The sequence below is a fragment of the Gossypium raimondii genome, chromosome 10, assembly GCF_025698545.1.
Source record: "Gossypium raimondii isolate GPD5lz chromosome 10, ASM2569854v1, whole genome shotgun sequence".
Lineage (NCBI taxonomy): Eukaryota > Viridiplantae > Streptophyta > Magnoliopsida > Malvales > Malvaceae > Gossypium > Gossypium raimondii.
Genome location: NC_068574.1, coordinates 16,974,585 through 16,987,536, shown reverse-complemented (window position 1 = coordinate 16,987,536; position 12,952 = coordinate 16,974,585). Strand labels below are relative to the sequence as shown.

Sequence of the window (12,952 nt, the reverse complement as noted above, 5' to 3'; positions counted from 1 at the left end):
TTTCAGACGATACTTAAAATTATTGATATCGTTGTTCAATACACGTACTATTGTGCATAATTAAAAGGATTTGAACAACTTCAGTGGTAGGAATACTGGTATCTCAATTATAATAGTACCACTTGTTTGGGTTGGTTATTCTTTCACGTAAAAAACACGTGATGACGAGGATAATTATCCAAAAAATGGTGACGTGGCGGATGAAACTCATCTAAGAACTTAGGATGGTACCAAGTAAAAACTATCCACTGTCCCACTCCATTCCACTGCTCCGCTCGCCGATTGTCAACTTCCACCACTAGATCACAAGAATAATAATGGGTTTTCCATCAATTTTAAGTCGGATTGCCATCTCCAGGAACCTGCTTTCCTCTAAACCCACCAATCCTTCCATCTTATTGTCCTCTCGTTGGTTTTCGAATCTCGTTGCTAACAACACCGACAAGGCGGAGAGCAGCCTACCATCAACTTTGGCTGCTTATCATGTCAGCTCTGGTGGGTATATGCGAGGGACCATCTTCTGGGAACCCGATACCCCCCTCACTATTGAAGAATTTCATATGCCTCGTCCTAAAGCTGGAGAAGTTCTTATTAAAACCAAGGGTATTTTTCTTTTTTTCTTTTTTTTTTCTTGAGAAAGGAAACACCAAGATTTGAAATGGGTCAACTCCATTGGGTTCTTTTGTTACAGCCTGCGGAGTATGCCACTCTGATCTTCATGTTATAAAAGGCGAAATACCATTTTCTAGTCCTTGTGTTATCGGGCACGAGGTAACTGGGGAAATCGTTGAACATGGGCCACTTACCGATCGCAAAATCATCGAAAGGTTTTAGTTACATTCTTTACTTCTACTTTGTACAGAATGAAATCACTTCTTTTTCATTCATTCATTCATGTTCTTTGCACATTTTCATTAAGTTATGCCTGTCACAATTGTTTTTGGTGGAGATAGAGATTGGCGGCCGCATGGACTTTATAATTTTCATTTTGGTTGTTCTCAGATTTCCAATTGGATCTCAAGTGGTGGGAGCTTTTATCATGCCTTGTGGTAACTGTTTCTTCTGTTCTAAGGTACCCTGCTTTGAGATGCTATACTTGCATTTCAATTCAATTATCACGACAACTACAATCTTTTTATCATTTCGTTTTTGGGAGATAGGGCCATGATGATTTATGTGAAGACTTCTTTGCCTATAATCGGGCGAAGGGGACCCTTTATGATGGGGAAACACGGCTTTTCCTCCGCAACAGTGGTACTTTTATTATTAATTTTCCTATATTATGATGACCCTGCTACATTTTCTCTCTATGAAAGCATGGTTATCCGGAATTTTGTCTATGTGCTTGTTGATTCTTGAATGCCTTTTAACTGCAGCGGGTCAACCATCTTACGCATCAGTTTGCTCTTTTGCTGTAACTTTATCTGCATACTATTGACATCATTGTTGAATAACTGAAGTTATGCTATTTGTGTAGGAAAACCGGTATACATGTATAGCATGGGAGGCCTTGCTGAATACTGTGTCATTCCAGCACATGGTTTAGCTATTTTGCCAAAATCATTGCCATACACTGAGTCTGCAATTTTAGGATGTGCTGTATTTACTGCTTATGGTGCCATGAGACATGCGGCTGAGGTCTGCCCTGGGGATTCCATTGCTGTGATTGGAGTCGGAGGTGTTGGTTCAAGGTACTTGTATATTAAGCTGATTTTGAAACAAGATAATTGGTTTGACTAGTCATTTTGAAAAAGTCAGTGTGTTTGTCTTCAATGTACAAGGTGTAAAAGGCACCTAGGAGTCCTAAGAAAGCATATATGATAGCATAATTGTTAGAGGATAAAGATAGATGCACACTATGCACATGGATTTCAGGCTAACTTATATATTAAGTTGTACAGGAATAAAATGGTTGTTAAAGCTATTTCCAGTTCGCAAGAAGCTCAGCACAAAACAACGAGAGATTTTTAATTATGTTAAAAAATGTATTTTTAATCCGTATTGGTTGATATCAGATAAAAATTATTATAGCTTGATTGGCAACTAAGTCCCGGAAACGTTAAAGATTAAAGGTGACTACTAAAAGCAGCCTCCACATATTAAGATCTATGAATGATGTTATACTAATGTAGACGGCCAAAACAGAAAAGATTTTGTGCAAAAGCTAAATGGTTTTAGGTTTTATGATGGGTAACAGTTTAAGGCATGAGAATCTTGAGCTGGGATTAGGATATTGTGGTTCTGTTGCTGAAATTTGAAGAAAACAGGAAAAAGGTGGATTCGGAAAGTCATGATCAGTAGCATGAAATAGCTTTGAATATGACTCTAATCTAATTAGAGTTTCTAGTCTTGGAATCGCAAAGTATCTGTCATGTCAAATGTCTTACACCTAACAAAACCATTACTCAGTAAAAACCGTATGCCATATAATTTTCAAAATTGATAAGGCCAAAATATTTTAGTTTTTCATATCTTCACCTTTGTGTTATATGCATTGTTTGTGCTGGGTTTCGAAATGGATTTAATTTATTTGTTTGTTTCAGGGTTCCTTATTGATTTTTAGGGTTGTGCCAATGAATCTACCCTGTGAATTCTGCTGAAGTTGAACATCCCCTCTTGGTATGATGTTAGAATAACTAATGAGAACCATGAACTAGGCCTTTTCTCACCATGCTCAGTTCTCTATCATGTTGTGCCACTGTTTCCTGTTTATGACAATATCCTCAGTGAGCTCAGTGAAAACATGGTCTTTTCCTTTATAGTTTCCAGGAATGACTTCTGCTGTCTTCGTTTCTCATTAAACCACATGTTCTCATGAAGACATTTCCAAATTTTGTAATTGCTTGTCTAAACGACCTTAAACGTGTTTCCTTGTTTGTCCTCAATCTCTGCAACCCAAACAATAGTGGGTAAAGGTTACTGTCCAAAATCTGGACTGAATCTTAGTCATTTGTTTTTAATTCTATACTGGTAAATTTTTTATATCAAGGAATTGTATATTGGCCAAAAAGAAAAACTGACGTAGTAATGACAAGATTTTTGCTTCAGTTGTTTGCAGATAGCAAGAGCATTTGGCGCCTCTCTAGTTATTGCTGTGGATATTCAGAATGATAAACTGCAGAAAGCTAAGACTTTGGGTGCCACTCATACAGTAAATGCAATAGAAGAAGATGCCATTGAACGGATTAAAGTATGTACACGGTCCCTGGTTCTTGATTTCTGTTGTTTAGAAAGTTCTGAATTCAGTTATACGGGCAATAGGGCACTCTAAATGCACATGAACAAAACTAAGATTTTTAGCTAAATTTCCACTTTAGGACTACTAACTTTACCTAAATGAACTTTTCATGCTATGAAATTAATTCAGGCTACTTTCTCAATGCATGTTTGAAATTAATTCGATCTCTTTAGCTCTTCATTATTGTTGTTGTTATTTTATATTATAAATATTTTTACTTAAAGGCATTTATTGCTTGTTTTGATAAGGAAATTACTGGAGGACCAGGTGTTGACATTGCTGTGGAAGCCTTGGGGAAACCTCAAACATTTTTGCAGTGTTTACAAAGCGTAAGGGATGGTGGAAAAGCAGTGATGATTGGACTTTCAAAAGCTGGAGCTATAGGTGAAGTGGACATCAATCGACTTGTTCGTAGAAAGGTAAAACATATTTTTCTTGTCAATATACAAATAAATTTCATTTACAGCCCTCTGATCATCTCCCATTTCCCTAGACTACTACTTCATTATAGTTACTAGCTCCATATTCCAATACTTAGTTATTTCCATTGACTTGATATGGGCAATCTATATAATCTATAAAGCACATTGAAGGTGGACACAACCATCCTTCGAATCCAACGTGTTAGATTTTCTCTCCAGAATCTTGGTAGATCTTCTACCTTATCTTCCTAAAATATTATCTATATACCAGAGCTATGGCTGAGGTTTAGGGAGAAAAGAAAAGCAAATCAGTGGAATTAATGCTGGAAAACAAGTAAGATAGTAGTTGGAACTCCCGAAACGCAGGGTTATAAGAGCCTATAGTTCTGAAGTATAGTAATTCAAAGAAAATAAGGTGGCTGTAAATCTATTTTACAACTTATTTATGCTGGTTTACGAATAAAGATTTAATCCAAGCCCTAGATTAAAACTCCAGAAATAACTTATAGTCCTAGCCATCAATTCCTTTGCCCAATAATCAATAAATAAAACTGAAATAAAATAATATAAATAATTAATGGCTTTTTCTTCAGCTATGAGCTGATCTCAAGTATTCCTCAAAACCGTAATCAAACATAATCATCTGATGCCTGATACTCTGCATAGCTCTTCTGGTGCCATAAACTGTTGAGTAAAACCATACCATTCTTAGTTCTGTGATCCTGACTTTGGAGCCGAAAAATTCTTTTGAACTGCAACTACCAACCACTCTTTCAAACACTTATAAGTCATCATACTTGAGTTGATCTAAAACTATATCCTTAAAGTTGCACACCCTGATCAAAACATCACGAATCCCCAATAAGAAGACGAATCATAGCTAAGGGACTGCTTAAAAGTCCTAATCAAAGGCCGATTTCACAGCTAAATCAATACGCATTACTAGAACTAGAAGACCAAAGGATAACTAGAAGTGGTAATATCTAATTGAACTGGAAGCCTGCTCAAACTTTCCTAACCTTGTCTAACTTAGGTGGCGTTCGGTATGATGGAAAGTGATCACTTTCTAGAGAATTTAGTCAATAGGAATGTGATTCGAGTTTTGGTATGTTAATTTTTTTTTATTTTCTTTGAAATATAACGTTTGGTATGTTGAGATTTGGATTATTGAAATTTTAGCAAATTATGATTGATATTGTTAAATTATTATTTGAGACTATTTGCTTTTCTATCACATATTAACATTTTGTTTGAACAGTACAGTGTTGTAAAACTGGGTTAGAGTCAGAGAGAATAGGGCATTTGTTCACTGTAACTTTTTTCCCTTTATGTTGTTAACAGTTAACTAATGATGACTTTGTAGAGCACTATGTAAATCTTATATCTTCACACAATGCATTGAAAAATCTAATCAGTAACATTGCATTTGATTTAGTAAAGGGTTGTCCAAGTTTGAACCTGGACTTGAGTCCAATAAGAACGCAAGTTATTTATGTTAACAAACCCTTTTCGACTTAACCGTGATGTTTGGTAATGGGATGGCGCAGATAAGAGTGATAGGTTCGTATGGAGCGAGGGCAAGGCAGGATCTACCAAAGTTGGTAAAACTAGCAGAAACAGGAATCTTCAATCTAAACAATGCTGTTTCTCGAAAATACAAATTTGAAGAGGGAAATAAAGCATTTCAGGATCTTAACCAGGGAAGAATTGTCAGCCGAGGTGTAATTGAGATAATGTAAGTTGCTTTTCCTTTTCTCAACAATAATACAACTTTGACACATGCAATTCAGCAAAATCAAAGTAATATTGGGACATTATGGAGTTGTGGTTGTCACATTTCCCATTATGTTTGTTGTAATGTTTTCCTCTGTAATTGTCTGGTAGTATGTATTTTACTGTCACCATGATCCGAGGAATGTTCAATCAAGTATTAGAATTGGGGTTACATGTCAGTATTCTTTCTTCTTCTTTTTTTAAAACGTTATGGGTCTTATGTTTGAGGTTAATTCTGGATTAAACTTCAAAAAATTACAAGTATCACACGCATTCTTTTTCCCTTTGTCATTATCTTTTCTTCTCTTTTTAAAAAATAAACTATATTAAAATAAAAGTAATTTTTTTAGGTTTAATTTATTTTATTAATTTTATAGAAATGTTTTAATTTTCCCTTTCTTCTTTGTTTTCATTTTTCATTTTTAACTTTTATCATTTTTTCATAAATAAATACAAAAATAAATAATATTTTAAATCGATATTTTAATAAAACTAGTTTAGTAAATAAAATAAAAAAGATCATTTATATTTTAATTTTCTTTCTTTCTTTCTTCTCTTCCCATTCTCTCTTTAGAATATAAAGAAAAGAAACAGAACATATTGGGTCATAAAATACTCGTTACAAGTATTAGATATATTTGATTTTCCTTCTTAAGAATCTTGCCATTTCTCCCTTTTCTCTTGTTTATAAATAAATACAGAGAAAATGAGTGGTACTTTATATTAATTTAATTATAAAAGAAGGATATAGTTACGTAATCATTGTAAATAATGTTTTATATTTTATGAACAATTAATTTAGTTATAATAAAGAGAGCAAAAAGGAAAATGATTTATTAAAATTGTCTATAAATATTAATTTAAATGATTGTTTTGTATTTCATAAAAGAAAATTATTATTTTGGTATCAATTTATAAAAAAAGAACAAAGGAAAAAGAAAATAATTTATAATTAAATACAAAATACAAAATACAAAATATTATTCAATAAGCAAAAAAAGAAAAAGAAAAAGGGGATCAATAAATAAACCAAAATAGATGTTTAGGGTGTGAAAGGACTTGATTGGAATGATGGGAGGATTGAATTTAAAGTTGATAGAAAAGCATGTGTGTTGTGAAAAAGAAAGGTACGAGTGGATAAATTGTCCAAATATGGTTTCTGTGGGTTCCGTTTGGTATCATCATTGCCATTCAACTCATAAAATTAACATTTTTCATTTTATTTGTTGCGAGATAAAAAGAAGAGACTTCAAGCGTTATAATTCATAAGCATGTACAACAAGTCTACCTCCTGGTTATATTTGACGCTATAAAGTTTTAATTAAACCACTTGAGTAGCCCCTATTGAAGCCTTATTGTGAGAGGTATCATCTGAGTATTGCCCATGCCGAGTAGAATCGTACTTCTCCCCGTCACCCCATAGAGCGTACGCTTCTTCCCCGTGCACCGCGTCGTCTCCGATCATTAACTGTTCCTCCGTCATACGCAACGGGACGATCAAGTTTATAGCTACACAAATGATTGATGTGACGACCAAGTTCCACCCGATTATGAAAGCTCCGCCTGCTAATTGTTTCAGGATTTGGATCCCACCAGAACCGCCGTAGACGCCTCCCTTTGAGTTTACCACAGGTAAGAACATCGCACAGAGTTGAGGTTCGGCGAAGAGACCGGTCAGAACACCGCCAAGAATCCCGGCTATTGCATGGGTATGAAACACTCCTAGTGTGTCATCAATATGTTGGAGCAATGACCATCTCTTGTGTACGATCATCATGGTGAACCATGGAACGCTACCTGACAGAATTCCAAAGACTATGGCAGCCCACCCTTGCACCAGACCTACATAATCATGGAATTAGTCAATATCTGTCCGACGTGGCATGCAAGTTGAAGGGTGGTTAATACCTGCACCAGGAGTGATGCTAACAAGACCTGTAATCATGCCTTGGACGGCACCAATGACTGAGGGTTTCTTGAAGAAAATAACATCAAGCCAAGTCCAAACAAGTAGACTAGTGGCTGCACAAATGTTGGTATTTAGAACTGCCATGGATGAGTCAACATTGGCTGAATATGGATCTCCACCATTGAAACCTGCCCACCCCATCCACAACAATCCTGCCCCTGCCAACATCAGTAGAACATTGTTGGGAGGAAACCTCTCTCTGTCCTTCTTTGATCTTGGCCCCACCTGCATTGAACTAATTAATAGATGAGAAAGGCACACATCATGCATGAAATTAAGATTAGGAGCTAACCCAATAGGCGGCAGTGAAACCAGCGATCCCTGAAGAAAGGTGAATAACATAACCACCAGAATAGTCCATGACTCCCCAGTGAAACAAGAAACCTCCGCCCCACAAGCTGAATGCACCCACTGTGTAACAAAAAGTGAGCCAAAGAGGTACAAAAGCCATCCAGGCTTTAAAACTCATCCTTCCCAGCACTGATCCAGCGAGTATAACTAGCGTGATCCCCGCAAACACGCACTGAAACCAAACCATAGATGCCATAGGATAAAATGGAGTCACCATAGCTGTCTCCACCCGTCCGTCATCGTAGAACTGGGTCGTCGCGGGAAGAAGTGCTTGGTTTACTAGATACTTTTGGCCCAAGGCAGGCCCTGCTTTGCCCCAAAATGGCAAAAGCTTATGCCCAAAGGACATCTTGTACCCCCAAATCACCCAGCATAGAACTACGGCAGCAAAAGCATAGAGGGCCATGAAAGCTGAATTCACTGCCCATTTTTTCTTGACAATGCTACCATAGAGGATGACCAAGCCTGGCACACTTTGGAGGCCGACTAGCGTGGCGGATATCATCTGCCATGCGTTATCTCCTTTGTTTAGCCAAACTGGGACTGCTGGTGTGCCTCCTTGGTAGGCCACTGGCACTGGGTTGGGAGGAAGAGCGGCCATGCTTGTTAGCCCAAAAAAAAAAAGTGCAGGCTAGTTCAACGTTCCAAGTTCCAACAATAGCTTGGATTGTAGTATATAATAAGCTGATCGAAGGAAAAGGATGTTATCATTATTATACTATAGTATGAAGTATTAAGAAAGGCCTTTTTTGGATTAAATACAGTGTCATTATAGGAAGGCATGAGCAGGTTGCTTATGGTGATTATATATTGAAGATTAATCTAAGAGAACGGCAGTTTTGTCTTATTACATCCACCAATCTCTTTTATCTTTTACGGCTAAATTCTTATTTTCAAAAATAACTTGGGTTTTTTTTTTTTTTGTCATGAAATTGGAAACAGACTTGAAAAAAGAGGGAACATGGAAGAAAATTGGAAGCCATTGAATTCAGAAGAAATTAGGGATTTGGTGGAAATGAAGAAAGCGGGCTTTGAGTCAACAGATGAAAAGGAAAGCCAATAAATTGGTTCTATAAAAACCCAGATAATAAAATCATGTTTTTTTCTTTTTACCAAAAATAAACTAAAATTAATTCTAAAAATTAATAAGATAAAATGATGTTTATTGTAAAAATCCAAGTATTTCCCATAAAAATCGGTTTGATCCTCTTATTTTGATTTTTCAGACCGAGAGATCCATGAATCGGGATCCTAATGCATATAGATACAAATGGTCCAACGGGGAGCAAGAATTTTCAGGAGCATTTGGAACATTTCGTTTCTGAGCAGAAGAGCCGTTTTCAAGTAGTGTTGGATCGATTACGTATTAATCCATATTCGATTGATTGGTCTGAGGTTATTGACAAAAAAGATTTGTCGAAGTTACTTCGTTTCTTTTTGTCCAAGTTACTTCTCTTTTTGTCCAAGTTGCTTCTCTTTTTGTCTAACTCAGTTCCTTTTTTCTTTGTGAGTTTCGAGAATATCCCTATTTATAGCTCTGAGATCCACATCTATGAATTGAAAGGTCCGAATGATCAACTTTGCAATCAGTTGTTAGAATAAATAGGTTTTCAAATCATTCATTTGAAAATTTGAAACCTTTCTTATTGGATGATCATAATACTTCTCAAAAACTGAAATTCTTGATCAATGGAGAAACAATATCACCATTTTTGGTCAATAAAATACCAAATGATTGACTCATTCCATACTAGAAATAATCCCAGGAAATCTTTTGATAACATGGATTCCTATTTCTCAATGAAATCCCACGATCAAGACAATTGTTTAAATCCCGTGAAACCATTTCATAAAAGTTCATTGATATATTCTTTTTATAAAGCAAATCGACTTCGATTCTTGAATAATCCACATCACTTCTGCTTTTATTGTAACAAAAGATTCCCTTTTTATGTGGAAAAGGCCCGTATCAATAATTATAAATTTACGTATGAATAATTCCTCAATATCTTATTCATTCACAACAAAATATTTTCTTTGTGCGGTGGTAAAAAAAACATACTTTTTTGGGGAGAGATACTATTTCACCTTCACCAATCAAGTCGCAGGTATCTAACATATTCATATCTAATGATTTTCCACAAAGTGGTGACGAAAGGTATAACTTGTACAAATCTTTCCAATTTGCAATTCGATCCGATCCATTAGTTCGTAGAGCTATTTACTCGATTCCAGACATTTCTAGAACACCTCTAACAGAGGGACAAATAGTCAAATTTTGAAAGAACTTATTTTCAACCTCTTTCAAATATGAATCCATCTGATTCAAAAGAGAAGAACTTGGATCGGTATCTCAATTTCAATTCAAACATGGGTTTGATTCACACTCTATGTTCTAAGAAATATTTACCATTTGAAAAGCAGAAAAAACGGAGTCTTTGTTTAAAGAAATGCATTGAGAAAAGGTGGATGATAGAACCTTTCAACGAGATAGTGCTTTTTCAACTCTCTCAAAACGGAATCTATTCCAAACATATATGCCATAGTTCCTTACTTCGACAGGGTACAAATATCTAAATTTGATATTTTTAGATGCTTTTTCAGACCTATTGCGATACTAAGTAGTAGTAAAAAATTTGTATCCATTTTTCATGATATTATGCATGGATCAGATATATCATGGCAAATTCTTCAGAAAAAATTATGTCTTCCACAATAGAATCTGATAAGTGAGATTTCGAGTAAGTGTTTACATAATTTTCTTCTGTCCGAAGAAATGATTCGTCGAAATAATGAGTCACCATTGATATTGACACATCTGAGATCGCCAAATCTTCAGGAGTTTCTCTATTCAATCCTTTTCCTTCTTTTTGTTGCTGGATATCTCGTTCGTACGCATCTTCTCTTTGTTTCTTGAGCCTATAGTAAGTTACAAACAGAGTTCGAAAAGGTCAAATCTTTGATGATTTCATTATACATGATTGAATTGCGAAAACTTCTAGATAGGTATCCTACATCTGAACTAAATTCTTTCTGGTTAAAGAATCTCTTTCTAGTTGCTCTAGAACAATTAGGAGATTTTCTAGAAGAAATATGGGGTTCTGCTTTTGGCGGCAACATGCTATGGGGTGGTGGTCTTGCTTATGGGGTCAAATCAATACGATCTAAGAAGAAATATTTGAATATCAATCTCATCGATCTCATAAGTATCATACCAAATCCCATCAATCGAATCATTTTTTCGAGAAATACGAGACATTTAAGTTATACAAGTAAAGAGATCTATTCATTGATAAGAAAAAGAAAAAATGTGAGCGGTGATTGGATTGATGAGAAAATAAAATCCTGGGTCACGAACAGTGATTCGATTGATGATAAAGAAAGAAAATTGATATGGTTAAGTAGGGCGAAAAGGGTTTTCCACGAGACGGGAAATGAAAACTATTAGCCCCACACGAAATTTGTGAATAAGTGATTGTCTAATAATGAGCAAGGAATATCCACGTTTCTGCTAAACAGGATGTATTGAACTCATAATTCATTAGATATTTTTTATGAATCAAATGATTGAACAATAAGGACCAACTTACTTACGATACTCAGTTGACATTCATAAAAAATATCTAATGAATTATGAGTTCAATACATCCTGTTTAGCAAAAATGTAGATATTCCTTGCTCATTATCAGACAATCACTTATTCAAAAATTTCGTGTGGGGCTAATAGTTTTCATTTCCCGTATCGTGGAAAACCCTTTTCGCCCACTTAGCCCTATCTCCCTCTAGAGGTATTTTAGTGATAGGTTCTATAGGAACCGGACAATCCTATTTGTTTAAATACCTAGCGACAAACTCCTATGTTCCTTTTATTATAGTATTTCTGAACAAGTTCCTGCATAACAAGCTTAAGGGTTTTCTTATTGATGATATCGATATTGATGATAGTGACGATATTGATGCTAGTGACATTATTGATGATAGTGACGCTATTGATCGTGACCTTGATACGGAGCTGGAGCTTTTAACTATGATGAATGCGTTAACTATGGAAATGAGGTCGGAGATAGACCGATTTAATATCACCCTTCAATTCGAACTAGCAAAAGCAATATCTCCTTGCATAATATGGATTCCAAACATTCATGATTTGGATGTGAATGAGGCGAATTACTTATCCCTCATTCTATTAGTGAACTATCTCTCCAAGGATTGTGAAAAATGTTCCACTAGAAATATTCTTGTTATTGCTTCAACTCATATTCCCCAAAAAGTGGATACCACTCTAATAACCCCGAATAAATTAAATAAATGTATTAAGATATGAATGCTTCTTATTCCACAACAACAAAAGCACTTTTTCACTCTTTCATATACTAGGAGATTTCACTTGGAAAAGAAAATGTTCCATACTAATGGATTCGGGTCCATAACCGTGGGTTCTAATGCACAAGATCTTGTAGCACTTACCAATGAGGCTCTATCGATTAGTATTGCACAGAAGAAATCAATTATAGACACTAATACAATTAGATTTGCTCTTCATAGACTCTTCACCAATGAGGTAATTTCTTATAAGCCCTTAAGCCCTCAAGTGTTCCCTTTCTACTAGAAAGAAAATTAAAATCAATTCTAAGAAAAATGAAAAAAAATATTTAGAAAGGAAAGGTAAAATAAATGATCAAAATAAAAAATGTTTAAAGTTGAGTGATTCAAATAAAAATAATTTTACAATTTATAATTTTTTTCAAAAATTTGAGGCCAAAAATGAAAGCGTGAATATTACTATTAAAATAATGTTTTACTTTTAAATATAAAAAATATATATATTTTATTAGAGTAGAACATAATGTAAAAAGTAGTAGGAACAGATGACAAAGAGAGGAAGTTGTTCCAAGTAGTATTGTGGATGTCTTTATCCCGAAAAAAGGAGCGGCATGAAGCAGTGGGATTTGCCAAAAATGAAAGCGTGAATATTACCATTAAAATAATGTTTTACTTTTAAATATAAAAAATATATATATTTTATTAGAGTAGAACATAATGTAAAAAGTAGTACGAACAGATGGCAAAGAGAGGAAGTTGTTCCAAGTAGTATTGTGGATGTCTTTATCCCAAAAAAGGAGCGGCATGAAGCAGTGGGATTTGATGACGCAGGAGGGGTGTGAACATGGCACCTTTTAACAGCCCTTCATCTTACCG

The 12,952-nt window shown here is 35.2% G+C and overlaps 2 protein-coding genes across 2 annotated transcripts; one reads left to right on the top strand and one right to left on the bottom strand.

Annotated features, from left to right (window-relative positions):
- Positions 1 to 234: 234 nt before the first annotated feature.
- LOC105777143 (uncharacterized) lies at positions 235 to 5,612 on the top strand. Its single transcript, XM_012600228.2, has 8 exons — positions 235 to 603; positions 692 to 827; positions 1,003 to 1,072; positions 1,161 to 1,254; positions 1,478 to 1,691; positions 3,049 to 3,190; positions 3,487 to 3,657; positions 5,208 to 5,612. The coding sequence occupies exons 1-8, from the start codon at positions 318 to 320 to the stop codon at positions 5,397 to 5,399; spliced, it is 1,305 nt and encodes a 434-aa protein (XP_012455682.1). The 5' UTR covers positions 235 to 317; the 3' UTR covers positions 5,400 to 5,612.
- A 1,020-nt stretch (positions 5,613 to 6,632) lies between these two features.
- Positions 6,633 to 8,464, bottom strand: LOC105778488 (ammonium transporter 3 member 1). Its single transcript, XM_012602205.2, has 3 exons — positions 7,695 to 8,464; positions 7,342 to 7,627; positions 6,633 to 7,275 (listed from the first exon to the last, which is right to left on the bottom strand). Exons 1-3 carry the CDS (start codon positions 8,352 to 8,354, stop codon positions 6,755 to 6,757), a joined length of 1,467 nt encoding a protein of 488 aa, XP_012457659.1. The 5' UTR covers positions 8,355 to 8,464; the 3' UTR covers positions 6,633 to 6,754.
- Positions 8,465 to 12,952: the final 4,488 nt, after the last annotated feature.

What these genes read in the sequence shown, in the direction of transcription:
- LOC105777143 (XM_012600228.2), top strand. Translation starts at nt 318, where the DNA reads ATGGGTTTTCCATCAATTTTAAGTCGGATTGCCATCTCCAGGAACCTG. An exon ending in AGTTCTTATTAAAACCAAGG is followed by an intron (nt 604 to 691) that starts GTATTTTTCTTT and finishes CTTTTGTTACAG; the next exon opens with CCTGCGGAGTATGCCACTCT. An exon ending in GATCGCAAAATCATCGAAAG is followed by an intron (nt 828 to 1,002) that starts GTTTTAGTTACA and finishes GGTTGTTCTCAG; the next exon opens with ATTTCCAATTGGATCTCAAG.
- LOC105778488 (XM_012602205.2), bottom strand. Translation starts at nt 8,354, where the DNA reads ATGGCCGCTCTTCCTCCCAACCCAGTGCCAGTGGCCTACCAAGGAGGC. An exon ending in GTTTCACTGCCGCCTATTGG is followed by an intron (nt 7,628 to 7,694) that starts GTTAGCTCCTAA and finishes AGTTCAATGCAG; the next exon opens with GTGGGGCCAAGATCAAAGAA. An exon ending in TAGCATCACTCCTGGTGCAG is followed by an intron (nt 7,276 to 7,341) that starts GTATTAACCACC and finishes ATGATTATGTAG; the next exon opens with GTCTGGTGCAAGGGTGGGCT.